Source organism: Poecilia formosa, unplaced genomic scaffold (assembly GCF_000485575.1).
Source record: "Poecilia formosa unplaced genomic scaffold, Poecilia_formosa-5.1.2 Scaffold136, whole genome shotgun sequence".
Lineage (NCBI taxonomy): Eukaryota > Metazoa > Chordata > Actinopteri > Cyprinodontiformes > Poeciliidae > Poecilia > Poecilia formosa.
This window is the reverse complement of record NW_006800075.1, coordinates 418,278-446,205: the sequence shown is the minus strand read 5'-3', so window position 1 is coordinate 446,205 and position 27,928 is coordinate 418,278. Positions and strand designations below refer to the sequence as shown.

The 27,928-nt window shown below is 38.9% G+C and overlaps 3 protein-coding genes and 1 long non-coding RNA gene across 10 annotated transcripts in view; 2 read left to right on the top strand and 2 right to left on the bottom strand.

Annotated features, from left to right (window-relative positions):
- Positions 1-11: 11 nt before the first annotated feature.
- On the top strand, positions 12-17,188 carry LOC103145119 (thrombospondin-2-like). Of its 4 annotated transcripts, none has more exons than XM_016676571.1 (21): positions 12-352; positions 544-900; positions 1,048-1,196; positions 2,037-2,228; positions 2,811-2,904; positions 2,989-3,150; positions 5,259-5,435; positions 5,512-5,685; positions 6,022-6,152; positions 7,518-7,652; positions 7,741-7,959; positions 8,040-8,147; positions 9,664-9,823; positions 10,605-10,723; positions 11,323-11,557; positions 12,961-13,188; positions 13,260-13,390; positions 13,729-13,869; positions 14,548-14,645; positions 15,885-16,024; positions 16,589-17,188. In XM_016676571.1, exons 2-21 carry the CDS (start codon positions 798-800, stop codon positions 16,594-16,596), a joined length of 2,904 nt encoding a protein of 967 aa, XP_016532057.1. In that variant the 5' UTR covers positions 12-352; positions 544-797; the 3' UTR covers positions 16,597-17,188. The 4 variants fall into 4 exon arrangements, with proteins under 4 accessions (XP_016532057.1, XP_007562467.2, XP_007562466.2 ...); XM_016676572.1 differs by lacking the exon at positions 12-352 and having other exon boundaries at positions 576-706; positions 848-900; XM_007562405.2 differs by having other exon boundaries at positions 12-900; positions 2,992-3,150.
- LOC103145118 (uncharacterized) lies at positions 1,097-12,954 on the bottom strand. Of its 3 annotated transcripts, XR_001663371.1 has the most exons (5): positions 12,081-12,954; positions 7,810-7,925; positions 7,504-7,619; positions 2,124-2,300; positions 1,097-1,184 (listed from the first exon to the last, which is right to left on the bottom strand). It is a non-coding gene; the product is annotated as an uncharacterized LOC103145118 (long non-coding RNA). The 3 variants fall into 3 exon arrangements; XR_001663370.1 differs by lacking the exon at positions 7,504-7,619; XR_001663372.1 differs by lacking the exon at positions 7,504-7,619 and having other exon boundaries at positions 12,003-12,090.
- A 1,512-nt stretch (positions 17,189-18,700) lies between the features above and the next one.
- LOC103145117 (potassium channel subfamily K member 1-like) lies at positions 18,701-25,451 on the top strand. The gene is made up of 3 exons (XM_007562403.2): positions 18,701-19,221; positions 21,863-22,267; positions 24,067-25,451. Exons 1-3 carry the CDS (start codon positions 18,870-18,872, stop codon positions 24,366-24,368), a joined length of 1,059 nt encoding a protein of 352 aa, XP_007562465.1. The 5' UTR covers positions 18,701-18,869; the 3' UTR covers positions 24,369-25,451.
- A 502-nt stretch (positions 25,452-25,953) lies between these two features.
- The window catches only part of entpd1 (ectonucleoside triphosphate diphosphohydrolase 1), a 23,807-nt gene continuing 21,832 nt past the window's right edge, over positions 25,954-27,928 (bottom strand). For both annotated transcript variants that reach the window (XM_007562392.2, XM_007562393.2), the window contains exon 10: positions 25,954-26,512. In XM_007562392.2, coding sequence (XP_007562454.1) covers positions 26,306-26,512 — 207 coding nt within the window. In that variant the 3' untranslated portion in view covers positions 25,954-26,305. The remainder of the gene's footprint in view (positions 26,513-27,928) is intronic.

Sequence of the window (27,928 nt, the reverse complement as noted above, 5' to 3'; positions counted from 1 at the left end):
CAGAAACACACACACACACACACACACACGCACACACACACACGCAATAAAATACCAACATCACACATTTTGGTTTTTGCAAATGATTTCTGTTGATGCCAGTTTTCTCGCTCTAAAAATATGGGAAAATTTTTGAAGCCAATCAGCTTCTCTCTGTGCGTTTGTGTGTGCAAGTGTGTGTGTGTGCATAACTTTGAATGGCTTGAGTCGCAGTTTGGGGAGTGAGGAGTGTAAATGATGTGTCTGGGAAACCTGCATTCAGAGCTCAACACAGACGCAGCTCCCTCCATCCAGCTGGGTTTCTCTGAGATTTCTGGGAGATATGCAGCTCAGTTCTGTGCCAGACAGACAAGTAATATACGACCCCTGCTCGTGCCTCACACACACACACAGACACGCACACACACTAAAACAAATACATAACCACGGTAGTTTCTGAAGAAACTTTCTACAGAGCTGTTCACATGTTCTGCACTCAGGTTTCAGCCGACCGGATGCTACAGCGACAAATTACTGAACCAGTTTTTGCTGATGTTCTTCAAGGTGTGGATCTCAAGGTGAGAAGGACATAAGGAGATCAGGATTTAAGGAAAAAGGGAAGGAGACAGACATTCCATCACAGCCCCTGTGGAGCTCCGGTGGGGACGAGCCTACCATCTGCGATACACAATTGTGGAAAAAAGGCAGAGCTGCAAGGGATACGCAGGTATGCAAGGTTCATTTCCTCTTTGATATACATAGGTGTGTTTTTATTTTTTCTGGCGGGCAGCAGACACGCAAGCTGTCTGAAGTGATGCATGCATCTCGTTTTCTGTGGCGACTACAAGTATGATTCGTTTATGAACAGGAATGTGGCCTCTCAGAGACTTCCCCTGGCTTTTAATTCCCCTGTGTGCAGTGCATGCTTTTTCAGCAATGGCACACACACACACACACACAAGCACACACACACACACACACACACACACACACACACACACACTCCCGGCTGCATTTAAATACAAGCACCAGTCCAGCTTTTCCAGTTCGTTTGTATCACCAGGAGATGCTGTTTTACAGGTGTAGACGGTGCGAAGGTGTACAATGGGTCGATGGAAATGTGTCACCATCCTTGTGATGAGCTGCTGGATTTGATCACTGAGATCCATGGTCTGCGGATCGTGACCAACAGCCTGCTGGAAGATCTAGAGAGAGTAGTAAGATGCACACAACTAGATAGATGCTCACAGAAGCAGAACTGCTGAAATTTTTTATGTTGCACTATTTTATCAGTTTAAATTAGAAATTTCATTAGAACATGAAAAACATAGTATATACTTCAACAATAATCCTTTATTCTTCTAGAATTACCAACTTACAAAATGCTAATACGTATCTTTGCATTTATGTTATTTTAATAATTATGTTATTTTAATAATTATTAAAAACACATATATTAACATGATTAACAATAATGATTTCTTTGTTTTCAGCTATTCTTGCAGTTCAACTTCAAATGTTTTTGTTTTTTTTTTAAATATCTGGTAATTAAGTGAATGTCTGAAGTGAAAAAAGAATCAAGGGATCATTAAATGATCCAAAAATGTAGTTTAGTATACTTTAGAGTAGATATTTACTTTTGTCTGTACTTGTAAATCTTAAATAGATTGCAATTGCATAAGATGTTTTTTTATGATGTGGTTTGGGACAAAGACTGGAAATATAAGCAAAAAAAACAAAAAAAAAACAGAAAAACTTATATTTCTGTGCTCTTTAAGAGATTATATAAAAAGTTCCTTGTGTTAATAAAGAACCTTTAACATAAAAGCAGCTAATCTTTCAGGAGATTGACTAACTATAGTTTATGGTGAACTTCATAGTAGTTCAGAGGGAAAATAAAGGATAAAACATTCTCTTCTAATCATAAAATCTTGACTTATAGTATTTCCACAAGGCAGACCATTTGCTAATTCAACACTCCAGGAAATATCTTGCAACACCTTGATAATATTTTCCTTCCTTAGCATTTCTTGTATTTCATCTTTTTGTCCCGTCAGTCAAAAGAAAATGAGGGGATGCGAATATCCTTGGCTGAGCTGAGCAACGACAGCAGCACAGTCGGCGGAGACGAGGAGGACAACTACCTGGACAGGGACAGGGACGGGGAAGTGTGGTGCATGCAGGACGGACGAGTGTACGAGCAGGGGGATGTCTGGGAGGTTGACAGCTGCACCTCCTGTGCTTGCCAGGTCAGTGTTGAGCAAATGTGGAGTCATGACAACCTGAAATGTGAAATACAAGCCTCTGGTGGGATGAAGGGTCTGTCAGAAGCAGAACAGAAAGCAAGAGACAAACCAAAACATATATTTAATCACTTTTGATACTTTTTTAAAAAAGTGTTTAACTAAAGCTGCATTAAATTATTTAAAACAAATAAGGTTTCAAGCTCTTTTCCCCTGCTTTTAAGAGTTCACCTACATTTCGACATGAGAGATACCGATCTCTAAGTCTCAATCTTAAAAAAGAAGGAAAGAAGCATTTTATCTGGAAAGTCGTAACATAACTCAACTTTTGCTCAGTGGGGAAGTTTTAAATGTGTCCAGTGTGGTTACATTTATCTTAAGGAGACCCAGTCTTTGTTTTTCCTATTGCTTCACCCGCTTCCCTGAGTCTGTTTCTCTTTAGAAAATATCATTAGTTTAAGTCAAGAATGTGTTCAGGAAGAAGACAGGCTTATTCCTGACAGCATTTCATTCCTCTGGCGTGAATCAAAACATCTGGATCGAATAACATGATCTGTTTTCGCCCAATTTAAATTTATCACATTCCAGGATGGAAAAGTGGTGTGTAAGCAGGTGCTGTGCCCCCCAGTCTCCTGCATCAGTCCATCCTTCGTGGATGGAAAATGCTGCCTTGTATGTCTCGGTGAGTGGCATTAGATTCAATCATTTCTGCCAAGGAACCATTGGTGTGAAAAAAATATTTAACTGCAGATTTCTCTCTGTGAAGAAGATGAAGACGGCTGGTCCCCGTGGTCTGAGTGGACCCACTGCTCCGTCACCTGTGGACGCGGAGGGCAGCAACGAGGTCGATCCTGCAACGGCATCAACGGCTGTGCCGGGCCCTCGCTTCAAACCCGCAGCTGCTCACTGATGAAGTGCGACCGCAAAGGTAAGGACATCAGCCTTACAAAAAAGAAATCTCTCTTTGCCTATAAGTTTCACTCGTATCGAGACGATCAGCAGCAAAACTCACAGCTGGAGACATATTTTTTTTTTCCCCAATCCAGTACTACTCCCTGACAGTCGCTTACTCAGAGTCTATCCCCACTGCTGTCATAAGCTGACCCTATGTGGATTTTATGCCTCATATACTGTCCGTCCTTTTGAACAAACATCAGGAACTTTCCTTCTCAGCATTCCCTGCCTGCCAGGTCTTTATTTGCCCTCTGAAGCATTGCCCCAGTCACAGCAAATGCTCTCAGCAGCTGGATAGCTGACGTGGAGGGATTTGATCCAGCCAGCTTGCCTGCACTTTGCAGCCAAATCCTCGTATTTGCACCGGTTAAGTTTGTTCACCGCATTTGCACTGATTTCCTGAGGGAGAGTAAGCTCACTTGTTTGGACCTTCTTGGTTGCTTGGGACTGCATCGCAACATCTGTCCTAAATTCTGTTTGTATGTTTTCTGGTGGGAAGATTCGACATCTGTCCAAATCAACTCATTTTTCATGACTTGCTTGTATTCACAAGAGATCTTGGACCTGATGCTACCCTCTGGCTGGTCTCTGCTGATCTTACAATGCTGTTTATGTAGTGGTGTTGGCCCCTAAGGTGTTATTAATTTCAGACATCCTGCATTCCTCCAGCAGTTCTAAGGTAAAATCTTGATAGTAGACTTACAAATGTAATATTTATTAGTTGAAACACAGTAGAAATAGCAATGATACTTTCTATAGATCTCTTTTGGTCTTGAGAGACCTAAACGTTGGTAAGCCTGCCACACTGGACAACCACAACCTAATGATTTTCTCACACGTTTGATGAAAATGTTTTAGATGACCGAGGTAACAACCACCCAGCTGTAGATCTTGCTTTTAGGGGAGAGTTTTGCTAAATTTAACACTTTCTTCCATTTCTTGGCCAATAACATTTGGCCAAGAAATGGCCAAATGTTATTTTGGCCATTATTTTGGTAGATTAGTTTTTGTTGGAAAACTAATCTACCGATTGGTTTTAATCCAGTGAAATAACTGTAAAACAATCTAACCAATATAAAAATGTGGATGATGGTAAATTATTAAATATTGACTTTACTGATAGCGAGACAAAACTCAGTTTGAAAAACCCAAAGCCCTCAGTTCTTCTGGTAATTTTGACTTTTCAATCCTCACCGATGATCATGAAACACGGATCATGACTTAAAGTGTGAGATCCTGGATAAAAGAAGCTCAATCCTAAAATGAGCTTCCTCTGTAGGGTGGCTGGGCTAAGGCTTTGAGATAGGAGTAGGTGCTCCATCCTCACTCTCTCACACCCTCAATATCACAAGTAGCCAGTTGAAGTGGTTATGGATTTTTTCCAGGATGTCTTTGGGTACCTCCTTTTTGTACTTGAGTACAATACATGTCATGGCCATGCTTCTACCGCCTATGAGATGGTTCCAAAAAATGGGGAGGAACCACATAGGATCTTTAAACCAAAACAAATCTGGGAAAGAACCGCTTAAAAGCCATGCCAGTGGAGAAGTGGACTGACAGGAATGTTTTGAAACAGCTTGAAAACGTCATGGGTTAATGGGTTGTCTGATTTTGCCTCTGACTTATTTGTACTTCGATCCCCACTGATGACAGCAGATGGATGTCCAGCCAAATCAAGCATGTCTCCATTATCAACATACTACAGTTCAGAGCCCAGCAGTTCTACTGGTTGCAATAAAACACAACCACTCTTGTTTTCTCATTTTGGATGGTCTTTGACATAAACACCTCAGCTAGATCCGACACTTAGTGGCTTTCTGAGAGACCGGTAGATATCTTAGATAATTCATGATCCATATACAGACAATACGGTGACTGAGCCTTTGGAGTTGTTTAAATCTCTTCTTCAGAACCATTTCTTTCTTGATTCAAATAGAGTATGAAATCTTTATAAAAGTTGGTGGTCAATTTTCTTGTTAAATGTGCTGAAGTTGACCGCGACAAATCAGATCAAAGTGAGTTAAGTGATTAATTATTTCAGTGTTATTACTATCTAAATTTGTATAATTGTTTCATGTCTAGGACGCACAGATGGGAACTGGGGCCTTTGGTCTCCTTGGTCTGCATGCACAACCACATGTGGTGAAGGCGACATCACACGGGTCCGTATGTGCAACAATCCTCCACCATCGAAGGGGGCCAAGGGCTGCAAGGGAAACGCTAGAGAGACAAAACCATGCAACAACACAGTCTGCCCTGGTGAGCACACACACACGATTTCAATACAGGCCTGGATTACAAGTAAATTATGTATTTTCTGTTTCTGTGTTTGTAGTCGTAGGAGGCTGGACAGCCTGGAGCGAGTGGTCGCAATGCTCGACTTCCTGTGGTGGAGGCCTTATAAGCCGCCGGCGGGAGTGTTCGAACCCCGCCCCTCAGAACGGCGGGAAACCTTGTGCTGGGGAAGCTACAGACTATGAAGCATGTAACAAACAGCCATGCCCTGTTGGTAAATCAAACCCCAAGCAGTATATTTTTATGTTTTGTAAGGACCCCCTTGAAAATGAGATGATACATCTCAAGGGGTTGTCCTTAAAACAAATAAATAAATAAATAATTTTTACTGTGAAGGGAAATATTATTTCTCAAGCAGACTAAACCTTAAAATTAATGGATAACTCCCTTTTTATTTTGGGAAACATATTTTAAATAATACTGGTTTAAATAAAATCCTGAGGTGTTTGTTCTGCTTTGATGTCACTAATGAGGTAGAGATGACAAAATAATTAAAATCCTAGAATATATTCCACTAACGCTATCCTTCCTTTGCTTAAATCTCTTTCAGATCTGTGTTTGCTTTCAAATCCATGTTTTCCTGGGGTGAAATGCACATCAATGAGTGACGGATCTTGGGAATGTGGAGATTGTCCTGTTGGTCTGAAGGGGAATGGCACACACTGCGAAGATGAAAATGAGGTAGACAAAAGACTAGATTTAATTTAATTAGCTTTAACTGGTTCCACTTAGATTTAGAGAAGTAACTGATCTGAGGAAAATATTTGGTCAGCCCTCTCTAATATCCCCTAAAGAGTTCTTGGCCTAATTTGGGGTCTTTGCTCTTTGGAGGAATACAGTCTGCAGGGGTTCCAGTCAGGAGCCACTGACAGCCAAAACATTTTCTTTAGTCTTCGAGTGCATTTTGAGGCAGCCCATACTCTCTCTTTTGCTATTGGCTGCAACACAAGCCCAAACCCTATGCTAAAAAGTTGGAGGTATCTTAAGGAAAGTCTGAACTGTTTTGCTGTGGACACTTACTTTCTCCCAAAGATTAACATTGAGCATGTTAGTTTGCTATAATCTTTTCTAAAATATATATTTCTTTCAGTTTCACTGCCTTTTCCATGGATTATCTTTATTTCAAAGTACTTTTCTGGAAGCACACGGTTGATGCCATGATGAAGTAATTTTCTTTAAACTGTCAAGTGTATTGAACAGCATTTAACAGTGAGCTTCTCTGTGCTACTGGCTGCATCACAAACTCAAGTCATCATTCTGCTAAGATAACAGTTGAAGCCATCTTAAAAATCTCTACTCTTAATGTAAACATGATCTTTCCCGCTGCAGCTTAGACCAAACTTATCAGTTTACTAAAATCTTAATCATATTATATATTTCTGCAGCTCTTGCTGCATTCTCTGGCATTGTGCACATTGATTTTTTTCTCTTTTTTCAGAGCACATTCTCTGTAAGAAAAAGGTTGGAGGATTCTGATTATTTAAAGGGCCTTGACATTTGCATCTTTCATAGCAATGACTGCGGACGTAGCTCTGACAAGCTAATTAAAGTTTGAGACCTTGGCAACAGTATTCTGAAAGATCTAATTTCCAGGGGTATTGAACCTTTTTGAATAGTCATCTTTTCTATTTTTTCCCTGTTAGCATAATACAAGCATGCTATGATTAATTTAAAAATGCAGCCATCTTGATTTTACCTTTTTTAATGTGGAAGTTGTATATGGGCCATCAATATTAAGGAATGGTTGGTGGGTAAAGGTTTTTGCTTAAATAACTTTCATCTCTAATTAAGTGCTCTAAAGACATTTTGACTCTCACTGACACAAATCAGCTTGATCACTAGTTTTAAAAACGTCTCAGTTTTTTTTTTTTTTTCTAAAAACCATATCATTTACCGTCCAGTTTACATTAGTCATTCAATGATACACTACTTTTGGTGACTCCATCAAATAAAATTCTGATCAAATACACTAAAGTTTATAATTGGAATGACACAAAAAGTGGAAAAAGTTCCAAGAGTATGATGTCTTTACCTCTGTGTCTGCAGTGTGAAGTGGCTGAGGTGTGTTTTACAAAATGCGTGAACACAGATCCTGGATTCTACTGCCTTCCTTGTCCTCCTCGATACAAAGGCAACCAGCTGTACGGCCTTGGATTGCAGGAAGCCATGAGAACCAGGCAGGTAAGTGGGATTTTAAAGTCTACCGTACTTTTTCTCCCCTTTAGCCACAACAAATACACAACAAAGACTTTTGGACTCCCAATTCTAGGTGTGTGAACCATATAATCCTTGCAAAGAAAACACACACACTTGCCACCAGTTTGCTGACTGCATATACCTGGGCCTGGCGTCAGAGGTCTTGTTTAAATGCTCGTGTGCTGTTGGCTTTGCTGGCGATGGCTCTGTGTGTGGTGAGGACTCTGATCTGGATGGTTGGCCCAATGAGAGTCTGCCCTGCAAGCAGAATGCCACATATCACTGTGAACAGGTGAGAGAACCACCAAAAAAACCCCAAAATACTCCTACAATTATGCTTTTTAATCATTAATCTGTTCTGATTGGCTGCAGGATAACTGCCCCATGCTGCCAAATTCTGGACAAGAAGACTTTGACAAGGATGGACATGGGGACGCCTGTGATCCTGATGATGACAATGACAACATCCTAGATGAGAGGGTGAGACTGTTTGGCAGCTTCCCAAGCAAACTGTTTTCATTCAGGGCTTGATTGCATTGCCAAGTAAATTTCGCCTCACTGTGCTGACATAGTTTACCTTAATTTAAACAAGACAGTGTGCATAGGGAAAAATTCACCCATATTTAGGTTTATCTAAAAAAACTCTACCCAGAGTAAAAAGCACCTAATTTACAAAGACCTAGCGCTGTTTGTGACAGGCAGATTATGTGAAAAATTTGTTTTTTGATAGGCGTTTATAGGCGTAAAAGCATTTTTTACACCCCTCATATTCAGTTTTGTTTGTACACTTTAATATCTTTGAAGTCAGAAAAAGTTGCCCCCACTCCTCAGTTTCAGCTTTGAGATGTTTGAGGGGTTTCCTGCATGTGCAGCCAGTTTCAAATCAGCACAAAGCATCTCAGTAGCATAAAGGTGTGGGCTTTGACTCAAGACTTTCCATTTCTTAGTTTTTATGCAACCTTTGGTGGGTTTTCGAGTATGTTTTTGTTCATTGTCACAATATAGGCCTCTTTTTATTTTATACAGATGGTTGCACATTTTCCTCAAGCACACTGTGGTACAGTGGAATTTATGGTTGATTTTATGATGATAAGGTGAAAAGATTCTGCTACACCAAAGTGTCTCCAAACCATAAAACTTCTGCTGTAGGTCCTGTGAAGAAATGTTAGAGGAGTTTTGAAGACTTCTTTTAGCAAGCAACGGTCTACTTTCTATGGAGTGCTGGGGGTCACAAAATTAAATAAATAACTATAAAATGAAAGATACTTGTATGTCTTGTATTAATTAATTAAATGTATCATAAAAATATTTAAAACCCCAATAATTAATTAAATGTAACATGAAATTATTAAAAACATAATTAAATACATCAATCAATAGCTAAATATGGAATTCAATAATTAAATGCACAATTAAACAATTAAATGTCCCATGAAATAAGAAAAAGTACCGTTTTAGATCATAAATTTAAGTGACCAAATGTCCTTTTGAAGAAAATATTTAAAAATATATTTAATTATTTAATTTCATTGCACCTGATATGATAAGCTTATGTGTAATTCCAGCAAATCACACTACTCCCACTGTTGCATTTTTCTATTACATTTTACAGAAAAGTTTAAAATCTGTTTTCCTGAGTCTTTATTGTTTATTGATGTTATTTATAACAAGATATTATAAAATAGCTGCCGATTTCTTGAATGTGGTGGACTTACTTGGCATGTTTGGATTACCAAACAATTAGAGCAATCTGCAGTATTGTCCCAAAAACTGGATCAAAATGTCAGCCAATACCACATGTTGAGGTCAGGACTAAGTTTTAACTTTTTTTTTTTGTTTTCTTGGCTATGTTACATTTTACATGCTCTGCCTTCTTCTGTTTTTATTTTGCATCTTTTTTTTCTTTCCTGTGTTTTTCTACACCTGTGCTCAGTTTTATTCAAAGCGTCTGAAGTTGTGCAAGTATAAGCATCTGAATGTGTTTTTTTTGGCAAAGGACAACTGCCCGCTGACGTACAACCCTCGGCAGTTTGACTCTGACGGGGACGGGGTCGGGGATTCCTGCGATAACTGTCCGTTTGACAGCAACCCGAAGCAGACCGACACCGATGGCAACGGAGAAGGAGATGCCTGCAGCATTGACATTGATGGAGATGGTAAAAGCTATAAAGTGGCTTAAAACCTGCAGGAACTTTCAACCAACCGTCAAGCTGCCTTCTGGCTTTTTGTAATGAAAAAGTCCAAACTTCTACATTTTGGGAGGGAGCAACTTTTAAAGCCGGAAAACTGTCTGAGTTATTGATTCCTGGGGACAGTGTGACTGGGAGTGAATGATTAGATTCATCAGACTATAAACAATTTCACTGTATAAGAAAGGGTATATTTCAATTCCAACTGAAAGACATTCAAGTTTAAAAAACCTATTAGGGTGTGAATAACAACATTTGTTTATGGAAAGCTTTCCATAAATGATAAATAAAAGGGACAAGGATAACATGTCAAACGAATGTTGGTGATGTAATGCTTCACAACTCAATTCAGCTTAACTGGGAGAAAAAACTACGACCTGCTACATGTAAAAAATAAACAGTCTGCTTGAAGCATTTAACAAAATCAAAATGATAAAATATTTGAGGATTTAATTATGTAAGTACAAATTGAAATAAAAACTATAGACAATATTTTGAGATTTAGGATGATACAGATAACTGTAAGTGGACCATGGCTGTTGGTGAACATACATTGTACAAAATACATTTATACCCACAAATGTGAGTATAAATCTATTGTCAAATAAGACGAGCTAAAAACAAGATAATGGAACAAATTATGCTGTTTCAGCTTCTTACCTTACAAGATGAACTGAGGTGAAGAAATAAAACTGGGGTGTAATAAATCTAAATTTGTCTTTTTACTGTTCCCCTAATTTTCCTATAGAGAAACTGAATGAGCGTGACAACTGTCCTTCTGTATACAACACTGACCAGAGGGACACCGATCTGGATGGTGTTGGAGATCAGTGCGACAACTGTCCCCTTCTACACAACCCACTGCAGGTTCCTATCAACACACACATACACACACACAAATATTGGTAACACTTTATTTGAAGGGGGGTGAATAAGACTGTCATGACACTGTCATAAACATGACATAACACCTGTCATGAACATGAATAAGCCTTCATGAATATGTATGACTGTTGTCATAAAGCGTCATTCGGTAAATTATGACATTATTCAAAATGTCGTTATGACATCTTGACATTAACCAAGAAATCATTACTGTTATAAATTTGTTATAAATGTATTACTGATTGCACTTTAAAAATTAGGTAACTTTATGTTACTAAAGGTAAAATTTAAACAGTAATGGTTTCTTGGTTAATGTCAAGCTGTCATAACAAAGACATTTTGAATAATGTCAACTTTGTATTAAAAGTGTCATAATTTACCGAATGACGCTTTATGACAACAGTCATAAATATTCATGAAGGCTTATTCATGTTCATGACAGGTGTTATGTCATGTTTATGACAGTGTCATGACGGTCTTATTCAAGCCCCTTCAAATAAAGTGTTAGCCAAATATTTATACACGGTACAAAAATCCCAGTGAATACAACCACTGTGTAAAAACTTTGGCTGGGCTTGTAGATTGACTCTGACAGTGACCTGGTGGGGGACTTGTGCGACAACAACGAGGACATCGATGAAGATGGACACCAAAACTCTCTGGACAATTGTCCCTACATTGCCAACAGCAACCAGGCCGACCATGACAAGGATGGAAAAGGAGATGCTTGCGACCATGACGATGACAATGACGGGATCCCCGATGACCGAGACAACTGCAGACTGGTTCCCAATAGAGATCAACTGGACTCCGATGGTTTGATTTTCCACAGTTTTAAGAGCCATTTAATTTACCAAAACAACACAAATTGTGGCAATGCTAATGTTAGCTTGTTTTCCATGACAGTGCTAGGGCTAGTATTTAACTATTGAATTGCTTCAGATACAACAAAGTGGGACTGAAGTAATGCTAATGTGTCTCTTTACTAAGCTTCACATAGAGGCAGCCATTACTCACTCACTAAACAATACTGTTTCTCTGGTTCTTGCAATAACCCATAAAGAAATGTCAATTTTACAGATAAAGGGACCAAAAATAATGTCCTTTGTGTGAGAACCGTCTCAGAATGTGCAAAACACAAGTGAACTCAACAGTCCCTCAGCTACAAAGTCGGACAGCATTAGCACTAAATAGCCCCCAGAAACATGTCCCGTTTTCTAAACAATACGAGTCGCAAACTGCATAACGTTACGTGACTCACCAGCTGACACTCGATTTAATTACCTCTTCAACTCTTAAAGATAGCTAATCCATATCCATTGAAATATATTTAACTGACCTGTGATTAAACACCCACGTTGAGCTTCGTTTAGCATCTACAAGGAAGGTTTATTCTTCTTCTGTGTCCTTCATCTTCTCTACTCCACGAATGCGACATGCGCCTCTAGCGGTGGTATGTAGAATCTCACTGAATAACTGAAATAACAGTAAAGAACTTATCACAATGAGAAATTAAAGATAGAAAAGGAAAAATAATGTTGGGGTGCCTGTTTTTATACCTGGTGTTTTCGTTAGCAGTAACGCTTCCCAGCCTCAAAGACTTGAAGCTCATCACCAGATAAATTCTTAAAATACCAGTGGAAATATGCACAAAATGGTCAGTGATTCTAGGAATTGCTTGGCTGTTCCAGTGTCAATAAAGATTTTTCCACTGAATATTAAGAAGAGTTCATGCATTTTTTTGTAAAATATAAATCATAGCAAAAGAGTTGTTTTTGTTTTTGAAAGTTAATACTCATTTTACATTGCTTTATTATCTTTTGAGTATGTCTGTCAGGGGTGTGAATAATCAGGGCCTTAACTTTATGCATTTAGTAGGTATTTCCTGATGCCAAAAATAATTGAAAATAAAGTCTTCATAAATCCCAAACTACCTTTTAGTAAATACTTGTATTGTCCAGATCACTTTAAAAAGTTGTGAAATATATAGGAATCATATGCAAACAGCCACTGTTATCTTAAGGTTCTTACACTGGGACTGAGTGATAGGCAAATAATCAATAGAATCTCATTATGGGAGCATCTGTCAAATTCCAGGCTGTTTTCCAGGTAATCCTGACGCCCTCACAAGATGGTGCCCTGGGCAGTTTGGTTCAAGTTCCAAACTATATAACTTTATGAGTCAGTTCCTTTTTTCCTCCCTGTGCACTGACTCTCAGGTGACGGCAGTGGAGACGCCTGCTTTGACGACTTTGACAACGACAGTATTCCAGATGCACTGGATCCCTGTCCTCTCAATCAGGATATTGGGGCGACAGACTTCAAGAAGTTTCAGGGCGTATTACTGGACCCCAAAGGCACCACGCAGTCTGACCCTTTGTGGGTGATTCGCAGTCAAGGGACAGAGCTGCTGCAGAAAGCCAACTCTGACCCTGGAATTGCTTTAGGTGAGTTACGAAAATAAGCAATAGTCGCGATATGGCTTAGCAAGAAAGCTAATATGTCTACATTTCAATAGGGTATGACAAGTTCAGCGCTGTGGACTTCAGTGTGACATTTTATGTGAATACCAACCGTGATGATGATTATGCAGGGATTGTGTTTGCTTATCAGTCCACTCGTCGGTTCTACGTTGTCATGTGGAAACAGGTGAGGCTTGTATGTCGATTTCAACAAAGAAACCTTTCACGGACACTACTGACGTCGCAGAAATATTTAATCAACAGCACCATGAAGCCTTAAATCAAAAACCACTCTTAAAATTATCTTCACAATTACCCCTTTAATTCAGTATTAACCTTCTATTTCTTTTTTATATTACAGCTTTCATTGGCAGAAAAAAAAAATGTCAGGGTTAACATTAGAAAAGACTTTATGCTCATCTTTTTTCTTTCTTTCTTTTTTTTTAATCAACCGCCCTCTCTCACAAACATATTGTTAATCAGCCTTTACTTGTCAGTTTATTATCATTCCTTCTTTGCGTGTAGGTGTCTCAGGGTTACTGGGAGCAGAGGCCCTCCAAAGCTTTCGCCACAGCAGGATTGTCAATAAAACTGGTCCAATCCAGCACAGGACCAGGGGAGTACCTGCGTAACGCTCTGTGGCACACTGGAAACACAAGACACCAGGTAAAATATAACATTTTGAACAAACCTTTAAATAATAATAATTAAAAAAAACTAAAATAAAAAAGGTCCAGTTCATGTCAAACAAGACGTTCAAGTATCTTGGTTCTTCAGTGATGGTAGAACAGAGCACTACATTGTCTGGAGTCTCATCCGCTGTAATTTGGAAGTGGTGTGGTATTCTGAAGATTGAGCTGAGCCAAAAAGAAAAAAACCTCTCGGCTTAATGGTCCATCTAAGTTCCGACCATCACTTATGACCACGAGATTCAGATCATGACGAGATCACAACAAGATCCCAAACAAAAGCAGCTGTGCTGAGCTTCCTCCCTACAGAGGCTGGCCTCACTCTGAGATGAGATGAAGAGCAATATTATCTGGGGGTTGTTGAAGTAAACCCAATGCTCCTCTCTATCGAAAGACATCAGTAGATCTGGATCAAGCATCTGATCAGGACTCTTAACAAAAGACTCCCCAGATTTTCCAGAAACCTCTCAATGGGAGAATACTTAAAATTTGACTTGGATAAATCATAGTTTTGAAATAACGTCATTAAAAAAAAAAAAAAGTAGGGCTTTCTTGGGAAAACCAAGAGTTAATATTCTAGTTGTGACTAAAGAGATTGTCTCTACCTTAAGTTTTAAAAACAAACTTTTGAGAACAAATGTTGTGTCTGTTTCAGGTCAGAACATTGTGGCATGACCCCAATAAAATTGGCTGGAAGGACTTCACAGCCTATCGCATGCACCTTATACACCGACCCAAGACTGGGTTCATCAGGTACAGTAAAGGTTATTATGGGTTATTGATTTTTCAGTGAAACTGACCTTCAGCCCTCCAGCACTTATAATAAAAACCAAGCTGCCATGTGTGACTTGCTTATCTGGAAACCTTGCTAAATTGAATAGATTCTCCAGCTTGAAGTTATAGGAAATTCTTAACAGGACAACAGAGTTTTTAGATTTGGCACATTCAGTTCTAGATTTTTACTGTTCTTAGCCTTGGAAATATCATGCATCTCTCTAGGAGTTATTTTTATGATAACAGCGTAATCCACTTCTTCTGGTGCACTCGGTTCACCCCAACCTAAAACATCTGCTTCATCTTAGCTCTTCCTGTCATTAATGACTTTTGAAAAGCGTATAAGACAAAATGAAAAACAACTCTGTGAAATGAGGTATCTGTGCTATGTGTTGTTTCTGTGCAGATGTTGAGATTATCAAAACCACAGAGACCGTTAGCTTTAGGAGAAAAATCTTTTCTGCTGCCATGTCTGCTTAATCAAATTTAAAGCAAACAATAAGCGCTTGTCATGCATTCTAGGTACTGAATGATTGTACTTGTACAAAGTGGCATTTTAAAAAGGTGAGGCTGAAAAGAAGCTTGTACTCCTTGATTTTAAGGCACCTATTTTGACTGACATTTCTGAATAAGTTCTTTTCTATTTTCTTTATAGATGTTTAGTACCTATAGCATCCAGAAAAAAAGAGTAACTTTTGCCAAATAGTCTACTTGATGTTGTACAGTTAGGAAAGTATATTGGATCATTGACATGCCTCGGTACACACTGTATTGGTGGGGATTGTAATAGTTGAATACACATCGAAATATTTTTTTTTTCTTTGTTCAACAAATAACACGCAATTTGCCATTTGTTATGTATTAAAATACAAAATAAAATGCCATTTTGCGTTTGTTGTTGGAGAATTAGACTTAAGTTTTATTTTCTTGAGTCGTCAGACCAAACACCACTTGGGAGGAAAGCAGTCTTGGCCACATCTCAACAGTCAAGCAACCAGTGTTACTCCTTAGTCAGCAATTTTACATTAAATCTTGGGTCATTGTTTAGAGTTTAATTTGATGAATCTCTTACATGTTGTGGTCAGTTTCTCTATGTAGAAAGTTTACATTTGACGCATAAATGTTCTTAGTTACAACGTAAGTTTCGGCAGTTGTTCGCCACATGAACGAACAACTCCTACTTGCCTAGTTTTCACCTGCGCTGTGCTCTTGTTGCAGGGTGGTTGTGTATGAGGGCAGGGGCATTCTGGCTGACTCAGGGGCGGTTTATGACCACACCCTGGCTGGAGGCAGACTGGGACTGTTTGTCTTCTCTCAGGAACAGGTCATCTTCTCAGATCTAAAATATGAGTGTAGAGGTAAGATGTCCAACCAAACTATTTGCTCTCACCACTCACCTCTGTTGTATTTTTATGAAGGCAAAATGTTCAATTTTGGTCTCATCTCTTGAGCACCTTCTGAATGCAGCTGTTTGGACTGAATTTTATTTATAAAGGCCAGACTAAGGTGGGAAATATATAAATGTATGCCACCGTTTTCACAGTTTGATTTGCAAAAGATTTTAAAAGCAATGAACTTGTTTCCTTCAACTCCACAAATCTAAGCTACTTTGGGTTCATCTCAATAAAATCCAATAAGATGCACAGAAAAAAAAATGTTCAAAAGTTATGAATAGCCTTAAAAAGGCATGAAAATATTAAAGCAACAAATATCCGTAGTGGTGATATCTCTGTCGAGGTACGTTATATACAGCCTTTCATAGTTTGTCAAACTAGTGTATAATGGAGTAAAAATCTGGAGCAGAAAATGGAAATATTTCACCAATGTAAAAAAAAGCATAGCACCAGGGCTCTGAATTATTGCTTCAGATCATTGCGCCTTTGAAGTCATGTCATTGATCTGGCTTTCTTTTTGATTTTCAGACAACTGAAGCACTTTTTGGGACGTTCAGGATGCTGCACAGAAAACAGCCAGAGACTCACAACAACACAGACAATTTCATTACAAATGGAGGAGAGGGGGAGACAACAGGATGCATCAGTTTTTTTTTTTATCCTGCTTACACTATCTGTTAGTGACCATCATCTATCTATCTGTCAGCTTTTTATGCAACAGTATTGATTCCAGTCTATCTCATTCGCTGTATATTACTCCTCTGGCAGCGTGTCTAATGACAGTCCTTGTTGCTTTTTATTTGCGCCTTCCTAATGGTTGTAAATAATTATTTATTGTGAGAGGCCAGATATAAGACAGGTGAAAACGATGACCGAGTAAACTGGGCACATGTTTGGTGGTAACTTATCAGTAAAAAAAAAAAAAAAAGTTTTTTAATCAACTGCTTTTGTTTTATGGTTTTTCTTTTGTCTGATGACGCCATAGTGCGGGACGCTAAAACGCACATGCGGGAGACGTGGTCTCTATCACCCTCTGGTGGGGAATAACGTTATTGCATATTATAAGGTGAATATCTTTTAATATGCTCATAAATAATAATAATAATTAAAAAAATATTGTAAAGCTTAGACCAATGCTCTAAATTTCTTGGTGTATAAACGTCAACAATGGAAATCTAAGAATTTTTCTTTCATAAACCAAAGTTTAGCTTGTAGTCTATGGAACAAAAATAATTTGTCATTATTTACAGTATAAGGAACATTATCACGATAAAGAAAGGAGCAGCTCAGGTCACCAAAATTTTACATACTCAACACAATCGAGTACAAGCTATTCATGTATAGATCATTGGTTAGAGTTTATCTTACAGAATCACGTCAAAAATGTGCCAATATCCAAGAGCTACTGTGTCTCTTTCTCAGAAGCACTTTTAAATCAAATATCTATGCACATCAATCTGATATGAAGACACAGTTTATTATATAGAAAAATTAGTTTGATTGGAGAATGAAAAAAAGTTATTTGAAACTGAAATAAAATCTCAAAACTATTCTTTTACTTTTAACTGTTTTTCAGCTGTAGTTTCCCCCCCCCTCCCCCCTTTTTTTCACTGTCAAGCTTCTGGCCTTTTTTCAGGGAATGTAAAATCCTGACAGCTCAATATATCAACAAGACAAAGTATTCTCAGCTCATACGATACTTCCATAAACGGTGGTAACTTGAATTGGAAACCTGGAATGAATCTTCTAAAAAGTGTTTATTAACTTTTTTCAGTTTTAATGTTGTTTTTCAATTTTAAATCTTTTCTTTCCAGCTCAGAATTTTATTTTTTAGTTTCAAATAATTTTTTCCAGTTTCAAAATATTTTTTAGGACACATTTTATGGCTCCAATTTAGTTCCGTAGTCATGTACAGTCAATTTTCTGCTAGGCACACCACATTTTCCCAGTTTTATTTGCTAAAAACAATCACTTACTTTTCTCAGCTATGCAACACTTTATGTTGAGTTATATATATATATAATACATCAAACTTTGTAATTATGAGGTGTCATAATGTAAAAATGCCCTAACATAGATTCCTCAGGTATCTCACAACAGAGAGGGATAGCGGAGGAAAACACTCCATCAGTTAGACTTACAAATTAACAGTTTATCAAGTCAAAGAAGTGCAAATAACTCAGCAACATGATACAGTGAGCAGCATCAAAAGCTTCAGACAGGAATGAAAACACCAAACGTCCTGGGTAAACTGTAAAAATTAAAAAAAAAAAAAAACAATTAAAAAAAAAACATAAAAACCCGATTAGCTTTTTTCCCCCCATATTGGGCTGGTGAAAAACTTCAGGGATGCTTTTGATCAACTCGATAAAATGCTGTTATTTTGTTGTTACTCCAAACATAGCTAAAATGGAGGACCTCCAGGACTAGTAAATCTGCGTCTCTAGAGAAAACTGACCTGGGGAAACAAATCCTTTGTTGCGTCTGACTTGAAACACAAAACCCGTTTAACCGGTTTAAAGAGAGCGTGCGCTCCCACACACACACACACACACACACACACACACACACACACACACACACACACACACACACACACACAGCAGCACTCCACCTGGTAAGGTGAGTGAATGACGTCACGCCACCTGCTCCCAATAAGAGATGAAGAATGAGGAAGAGTCCGGACACTGGGTAGAGAAGAACATAAGTTACAGCGATGGGGGAAAAAAACAACCTCTTCGTGTAGTTAGTTTGTTTAAATAAGACGGATTCAGTGTAAGTCGTTGAAGATTTGGAGCTTTACTGTGTGATGGGAATCGGACGCATTCGAGACTGGTGCGCTCACTTCGCGGAGCGGCACCAGTCTGAGATCAACTTTGCGCTGCTGATCGTTTGTTACATCCTCTACCTCGTCATCGGCGCCGGGATCTTCTCCGCCATCGAGCTGCCCTATGAACTCGAGCTTCGGCAGGAGCTGAAAGCGGCCAGGCAGGACTTCCTGAGCAACAACACCTGCGTGTCCGACGCGCAACTGGAGGAGCTGCTGGCTCGAGCGCTGGAGGCCAGCAATTATGGGGTGTCCGTCCTGGGTAACGACACCGTACGGAACTGGGACTTTGTGTCCTCTCTGTTCTTCACCAGCACCGTGCTGACCACAACAGGTGAGCTAAAATTGGACTTTTTTGTGGTTCCCTTTAAAACGGAGGGATTCTGTATCTATGTTGACCTCCACATAGCTTAATGTTTGAGGCCCGAGAAACCTTCAACAACTTGTACAGAGTATATGTTTGCGCAGTTGGAACCGGAAGTTTACACTCAGGAAAAATGACGTGTACACTTTTTTTTGTATATGTCTGAAGTTAAATCAGACCAAACTTCTCTTGTTTTAGGCCAGTTAGAATTTGTGAATTTATTTGGTAAATGCCGCAACAATGAGAGACAATCTATTAAAGATGTATGTATGAATGTCTTCAAAGTCAGAAGTTTACTTATTTCTCCTCAGTATTTCGTAGCATTACTGTTGAACTGTGTAACTTGGGTCTAAAGTTTTGGGTTTCCTTCCACAAGCTTTTCAGAATAGTTTGCTGGAGTTTTGGCCCATTCCTCCAGACAGAACTGGTGGAACTGAGTCAGGTTTGTAAGCCGCCTCGCTAACACGCCTTTTCAGATCGGACCACACATTCTCTGTTGGATTAAAATCATGGCTTTGTGATTTCCACACTAAAACATTTACTTTGTTTGGCTTTAGCCACTTTGTAACCACAATGGCTCAATGCTTACGGTAATTGTCCATCTGGAAGATCCATTTAAATCCAAGCTTCAAGTTGAAGCTTGGATAAAGCTGATGTCTTTAGATGTTGCTTCGATATTTCCACACAATTACTGGATAATCTTACACCACACATAATGTTCTTTCCTCACCTATTTTATAAGGCTTACCAGTTCCTCCAACTGCAAAGAGGCTCCACAGCATGATTATGCCACCCCCATACTTTACAGATGGGATGATGTTCCCAGGTTTACACACTTTTCCTCCAAATGAAACAATGGAGGAAACAACAATGGCCAGGCAGTTCCACTTTAGATTCATCAGACCACAAGACAATAATGAAGGTCTTGTAATTTAGCTTTTTTTATGTTTGTTTCGGTTCTTTCAGCCCATGTACATGAAGGACACACTTCACTGTGGGATCCTTTAGATGTATTGATATAGATGTATTCAAACCAAAACACATTAATCTCTGGAACACAAAACTTCTCTCCTTCCTGAACGGTATGATGGTAGGACATTCCCATCATGTTTGTGCGTAAATGTATTAACAGATGAACCAGCATCTTCAAATATCTGGAAATTGTTCCCGAGAATGAACCAGGCTTGTGCAGCTCCACAGTTTTCTTCCTGATAACTTGGCTGATATCTTTTGACTGTACAGTCGTGTCAAACCAGAAAACAGTGTTCAAGGTGCGGCCTTAAAATACATCCACAGGTGTGCCTCCATGTCGGTTTTCAAAGCCATGACATGCTTGACATTCCTCACAGGGCTGATGTTGCTACCATGCTTTTTCTTCCACTCAACTTACCTACAACTTAACTGAGACCTAAAGAATCTAAACCAACATTGCTTGGAAATATCCCCCATACTGTAGATGTGTTTTTGGGTTTCTTTATCAAACCCTTGAGGCAGACAACACATGATCATGTTTTATCTGTTAAAGGTGAGGAGATAAACTTTCCCCATCAATGAATGTGAATAAGCACAAACACAGCGTGAGTGATAGGGACATTTTCTTAGAGTTTTTGACGAGGCTGTTGGGCCGATCTATGAAAACATAGCTGATCTGAGTTCTGGATTTACCTGCTCATCTAGGTTCCAGCCCTCACCTTTGGGCATGACCTATTAAAGGTGCATTGTGGCAAAAAGAATGGTTTATGGGAGTGATTCAAGGAGGCCTGCAACCAGGAATGTGTAAGAACCCTTGAAGATGCTGGAAGTTTCAAAAGGAAGGAACTATTTATGGAAAACCATTTTCAAATACAACATGTCATATCACTGTAATCCACTGACATCGAACCGCCGACATTCTAACACAAGCTTAGCATATGATCTTAGAAAACGTAATGTTTTCATCCTACTGTTCTTTCAGGCAGCATAAACAAAGAAAGCAAAGATCTTTTCCTATTTATGTCTGTCCTTTGTATTATTCTTATCACATGTGGCCTTGATAGTTTTCTTTTGGTTGTACATCAGTGTTTCAGTCATTTTACCCAACATCTGTCTATGCTCCCTGTCATTGTTTTTGCTCTTGCAGACTCTCAGATGCCATAATTCAATGTCCTTCTGAATAATTTCCACCATCTCTGCTGATCTTTAACTTCTTTGCTTCTCTACCTGTGAACAAAGCTGCTAGGGAGGGTTTTACTATCGATACTTAGCTATAGTGTTAACACTGATCTAAAAGATTATTTCCTTTTACTTCAAGCTGCCTTAAGCTGAGGAGATCAAGTATCTTGATGTACTGCTCTTCAGTGATGGTAGGGTAGAGTAGGGAATCTTGTGTAAAGTAAAGTGGGCTCTACTCTGGTTGATTATGGTGATTTAAGCGCGGATAACAACAAAGCAAACTGTTAACTTTAGAATCTTGTACATCATGTTCAAAGCTTGTTTTGTTTTTGTTTGTTTTTTAAAGTTGTCTTGCTTTAACTGAGACTGTTTGTTTTGTCTTTTCGTCTCATTGTTGTTTGTGGAAAGCTTCTCCTGTGATTACATGGCACTGCTGACACTTTTTTTTTTGTCTTGTAAGGTTACGGCCACAGCGTTCCTCTGTCGGATGTAGGGAAGGCGTTCTGTATCTTCTACTCCCTCATCGGCATCCCCGTTACCCTCTTCTTCCTCTCCGCCATAGTGGAGAGGCTGGTGGAACTGATGTCCCGACGCCCAGTGTCCTACTTTCACCGACGGTGGGCCGTGTCAAGACCGAAGCTGGCCATAATTCACGCTACTTTGCTCAGTACCATCATGGCTCTGCTCTTCCTCTTGATCCCCGCCTGGATCTTTTTCTCCTTGGAAAAAGACTGGAACTTTCTGGAGTCTCTGTATTTCTGCTTCATCTCACTGACGACCATAGGCCTCGGGGATTATGTCCCGGGAGAAAGTCACAGTAAAGAGGACAACCCACATCCACAACTGTACAGGCTGGCTATAACAGGTGAGGAAATGTGCAACACTATTTGATGAATTAAAACAACAACAACAACAACAAAAACAACAAGATGTTTTAATCTCTAAAAAAATTTAATGCAAGACCATTGCTGTCTGTTTCCTCCATAGACACTGGAAACTGGAAGTCCACACTTTATTTAATCTTATAAACTAATGTTTTTCCTAAGGTTAGCTGATTTTATTCATGGATTCAAATTTAAACATTGTAAATTGCTAATACTCAACACAACAAACTGGATTTGACTTTTGTTTGCAAATAAAAAGGCCAATTACTGCTGTATTATAATTTAAGTGTAGCGAAGACAGAAACAAAATAAAAACTATCCTGTTCCCTTTGGTGGAAATGACAGGTAAAAAAAAAAAAACAAAACAAAACAAAAAAACCTCTGTTAACTACAATGATCCCTGCAGTAGAAATGACAGGGGGCAGGGGGAGAACGGCTCCAAGAAAATATGGTGGTCCCTACTATGGAAAAAACGATGGCGAAATGACAGCTACAGAAAACTACCTTGGTTCTTGTAGTGGAAATAACAGAAGTAGAAGAACAACCTTCGAAATCTACACTGGCCTCTGAATTGAAAAGCTAGAGTGAAACTATTCTAGCTTCTTCCATGGTAAGGAGAGCAGTAGAACAATTTCCCCAGAAAACTACCATATTTCCTGTAGTGGAAATGCTCCCATGATTAAGTACAACATAACAAAGATACACCTCTAGAATCAACAACAGCTGTAGGGTGGACCCAGGGTATAGTCAGTGGCCATGTTTTTTTTTTTTGTTTTTAATTGTAACTCCCTGCCCATGAAGGCGCTATAGCCTTAGATAACCATATGGCTTGTGATACCACAAGCATTCAGTAAGTTACCTGGCATTTGCACCACAAACTTCTCTATTTTCTATTCTGATGTTATTCATGTTGCTAAATTAAGGGGTCAGCTCTAGGGACAGGCATATGGCAGGCATTGTTTTTATTTAACTTTGACAACATGTGATCATCTCTGACTTAAAGCCTAAGATACTTAACCAAATCTGAAGGTTAGATCTATTGAAATAAGATGGCAGTTTGTTTCAAATAAATTCAGTTTTTGTGAAAACCCCAAAAATAACAATTCTCATGTTTTAAATTTAAACTATAGATGAGGTTAAAGTTGCCTGATTTATTTTAAACTGATTACACATCAATTCTATGATGATTCTCCCTATATATTTATTACTAGTACTTGTACGGTGCTTTGTCAAGTCCAGAGGACAAAACAAGAGATCTCATATTTGTGAGATCTCTTTAGTTATTCACCGTTTATGCACATGGTGCATGGTGATGGTGGCTACCCTAAGGCAGTCTGGCAAAAGCAAGGCTCTATGCACTAGCACCACCATGCCCTCTGACCACCACCAGCAGGCATAGTGGGTGACCAAGGACACAACAACAGAGGTGAAAGGAGGGTGGAATAAACTCTGCCCACAATTACAGAACGTGCTCCTACCACCATCACTGCTATTGTCTTACTGTCTAACACTTCTTACTGCCAGCATCTGGCATGTTTCTGTTTTTGCACCAGTTTCGATATATTTTACAACATCAAAAGTAAAAACATGGTCAAAAAATGCAGCAATTTCTTCAAGGTTTCATTGTTTTGCTTGCCTTTTTATTACTCCATGTTTAAGGGGTCTAAAAAGTGTGAGCTATTGAGTGCTTCTCTCTTTGTTTGCCAGATCAGAGCTTGGTTTGGTTAGTCACGCTGTTCTTAGCCTCACCCTCACTGTCTTCTTCTGTTTGCTCTTTCAGTTTACTTGCTGCTGGGCTTGGTGTGCGTCCTGGTGGTGTTGGAGACCTGCTACGAGCTTCCCCAGCTCAAACTCTTCAGACGGAGGTTTTATAAGGAAAAGGTTCGGGGGTTGGACTCTGAAACCACCAACATCATCAGTCACGATCAACTCAGCGACCAGAAGCCCGACCCTGCAGATAAAATGGCCACTCAGTTGCCAGTCATCTCTTCTGTCTTACAACAGGCCGATACACTGCGCCAGAATGGCACGTCAACGCCGTACACTGTGGCTTCAGGAACCACTGTTAATGGAAAGTTGTGATAACAGCTGATAGCAATATTAGGGTGTGGTGGAAGTTAATGAACTTGTTGATGAACTTTTCCTTCGTACTCCTGCTTTGTTGGTGCAGAAGCGTGATGTATCTACAGACAGCAGACACTTAGTGGAGACAAAATAGTTTAAAAAGACTGGTTGCTCCCTGGCAACACCAACACAGACGTGTTGTGGAAGGAGGAACCGCCCACTGACTCTTGGCATAGTATTGTTTTCTCCTGTGTTGCTTTTATTCAGCTGCAGATACAGATCACAGAGGAAGGGCCCGGCTCCAAAACAGAGGGAAACCTCACAAGTTTCCAACTCCAAAGTCTTCATGCTTTAACTCTAAAGCAGCAAAGCCAGGTCTAGAGGATTTCATGTCCAGTCCTGGCACATAGGAATTTGCCTTCTTGGAAGCAGCAAAGTCAACATAGTTGGAAGAATGTGTTACCGTCTGCTTACTCATTCAGGTGTTCCAGGAAGGAGATCAGTTGTTGGCGATGAATAAATATTTCAGTTCCTGGTTTCTTTTAGAAGGAGGATCAGTCTTTGCATGTAGAAAAAGCTACACTGCAGTATACAAGATATGCCACTAGAGGGAAGCACTTTCATGTTGCAGGGAGAAGTCTTTAAAATGAAGATATGGATGCAGATATTTTGCAGCCCGTAATTTCATGAAGGAAGTCTTAAATTGCTACTGCTTTGAACTGAATGTCACAGTCGATGTTTTTGTGTCCTGTGCCTGTAACCATTTGTATTTGACTAAAGAGAGAGTTTGCCCTGACTTCCAGACAACAATTCGCTGTTATTGTAGATTTTCTGGTTTGAGGGCTTTAATAAACACACAACTACAAAATTGTTATTGTAAAATCCACCTAATCTTCTGAGTATGAAATGGATCTTGAAACATAAACGTAGTGCAAGGACATTGAGTTTTTATGCAGTGCCTTGCAAAAGTATTCCTACAATAAATAAAACATTTTTTGTTATAGATTAATAAAAGGAGCTCAGAACTACAGAGTCGAAAGGGAACTGAGGCATGGTTTTAAAAATATTTCACAATTAAAATTCTGAGAAGTATCGTGTGCATGTGCGCCTCTTGTGGCTTTCTTCCTGCAACTGTTTGATAAAGGCCAGATATGTAGAATATACAACTAAATAATCTTGGCTTCATCTATAATTAATGCTTTCAATGCCTGGCTTGTCAACTTTGGTGGATGGTTTTATATAAAGTCATAGGCAACTATGTCTTTGACATATCTCCTGTTTCTTGGCCTTCAGGAAGCTGAGACCTTAACAGAACAACTGAGATTAAAATACAAGTGGATTTTATTTGCTAATTAGGTAATTTCACATTTTATTTAAGAGCATCAGAAGCGAGAGGGCTGTATACCATCCCTACTTTTCAGATTTTTGTTTGCAAAAGAAAAAAAGATATTTTTCTACCAATCCAGAATTGGTAGAAAAATACCAATTATGACTTTTTGTTGCTTTATCACAGATAATTCATGTTCAAGTTTATTGCAAAGTCACAAAATTTGAAAAAGTTTAAGACGACGGTGTAACTACTTTACATGGAGCCAAACCAAGCTTTTTATATAAACTCGGGTTATTTTATTTAAACAGTTACATATTCACAGCGTAATTCAGGACACAGACAGACATGCATGCCGATGAGGATGCACACACACTTTCAGGCATGCATTCAGTTTTGCTCATTCAAGACCAACCCCCATATTTAAGTGGAGAAAATGTCCTTCAGTGAGCGATTTCACTCTACCGATGAGTGAAAACGTATGCCCTTCTGAAAAATCCTTGAAACAGCAGGAGTTGCAGGACCGTGTTTGACAGCGTCAGATGACCTTTCACCCACACAAACACACACTCACAACCCTTTGCAGACGTTCCTGACACAGTACTCAGACATGGATACATTATTGTGTTTATACAATCTGTGGTTTCTTGGAGCATTTGGGCCAGATAGGACGCAGGCTGAGGATGAAAAGGATGAAAAGCAGCAATGCGATGACGGTGACTATGGAGACGTAGCCGGCGTGTGGGAGTGGGGGTGAGTCTGGAGCCTCTGCTGGAATCATGTTGGTCAGGTTCAACATGTAGCCCAGTGTCCAGCCTGCATCACTGCCTTTTATCTGAAAACACAACAAGAAAGGAAAACTTTAAATACTCTCACAGTATGCTCAAGCAAACTTGAATGCTTAAAGATGCATCTCAGTTTACTAGAAAATGTTAGGTACTTGCAGTAATTTATATATTTATTTTAAGTGTTTTTACAAAATGTTATGTTTCTGTGTGGTAGAAAAATGTGCACAACCAACAGGGATCCAGTCTATTCTCGCATACATAAACGTATCCACGACAACTGTCACATTCCTTGTGCTAAGCCAATCAGATAGAACCTCAGAAGTGTCTTTACTTGGCAGAATAAAAAGATGACTGATGATAGGTCAGTGTTCCACTGTCCTTGTTTTAGAGGAAAGTAAATGCTGCATTTCATTTAAAAATCTAGATATCTGAGTCTGTTAGAGAAGAGAGCCTCACAATCAAAGTCAATTCTTTTCGTGGGTATTAGCTGGAGAAAGATGAGACTCTTGACTCAACAATGCAGACAAGGGTGAAAGCTTCTATTAAAGCAAACTTTGTGGAGCTGTAATTTGATCACTCCATGTCACACTACTTTGATCCAGTAGTTTAAGAAAAAGAGACTTAAGCAGCAAGTGTTTTATAAATGCACAGTATAGTGCATGGACATACTTTTATGTAGGCCCACATTTGTGTCAAAACTCATATATTTGTTTTAAATGATCTAATATAGTTAGGTACCTTCCTAAAGTAAAAGCCTAAGTCATTTATTGCCAAAACTGATTTTGACAATAATAATAATAATAAAAAAAAATAAAAATAAAAAAACAACAAAGAAATCACTTTTGTCAAAAAAAGTACTTAGGCCGTTATTTTAGGAAGATGACAAAATTGTAGTTTTATAAAATGACAGTTTTTTTCCCTTTAGGTTTTCATTAATCGTAAGACATAATTATAAACAACAGAAACAAACGCTCGATAAAAATAATAATAAAATCAGAAAAAAAAACAGGAATCTGACATTAAATTCAGAATTCACAATTTAATTCAGAATTCAGAGGATAAAAATCCAGAACGCTGACACATCAGTGTTTCCGTTTGCTTGGGTTTCATCTGTATTTTCACTTTTTCTTTATTGGGGCATGCCATTAGCAATGCATAAGGAGAGCAGTGACTGACCTGCGAAGCAGGTCAGTCACTGCCTCCATGCATTGCATGGCAGGCACCTATTGTTCTACACCCAATAGAACGCCTGGATATTATTATTATCAGTGAGAATGCATCCAATGCATTCTCACTACTTGTGTTTCTGTTTCCCTTTATTATTATTATTATCAGTGAGAATGCATTCAATGCATTCTCACTACTAGTGTTTCTGTTTCTCTTTATTATTATTATTATTATCAGTGAGAATGCATTCAATGCATTCTCACTACTAGTGTTTCTGTTTCTCTTTATTATTATTA

Excerpts from the sequence above, each read along its gene's own strand:
- LOC103145119 (XM_016676571.1), top strand. The coding sequence starts at position 798 with ATGCATCTCGTTTTCTGTGGCGACTACAAGTATGATTCGTTTATGAAC. Across the intron at positions 1,197-2,036 it reads TGGAAGATCTAGAGAGAGTA|TCAAAAGAAAATGAGGGGAT; the intron begins GTAAGATGCACA and ends TTGTCCCGTCAG. Across the intron at positions 8,148-9,663 it reads ACAACATCCTAGATGAGAGG|GACAACTGCCCGCTGACGTA; the intron begins GTGAGACTGTTT and ends TTTTTGGCAAAG.
- LOC103145117 (XM_007562403.2), top strand. The coding sequence starts at position 18,870 with ATGGGAATCGGACGCATTCGAGACTGGTGCGCTCACTTCGCGGAGCGG. Across the intron at positions 19,222-21,862 it reads CACCGTGCTGACCACAACAG|GTTACGGCCACAGCGTTCCT; the intron begins GTGAGCTAAAAT and ends TTGTCTTGTAAG. Across the intron at positions 22,268-24,066 it reads GTACAGGCTGGCTATAACAG|TTTACTTGCTGCTGGGCTTG; the intron begins GTGAGGAAATGT and ends TTGCTCTTTCAG.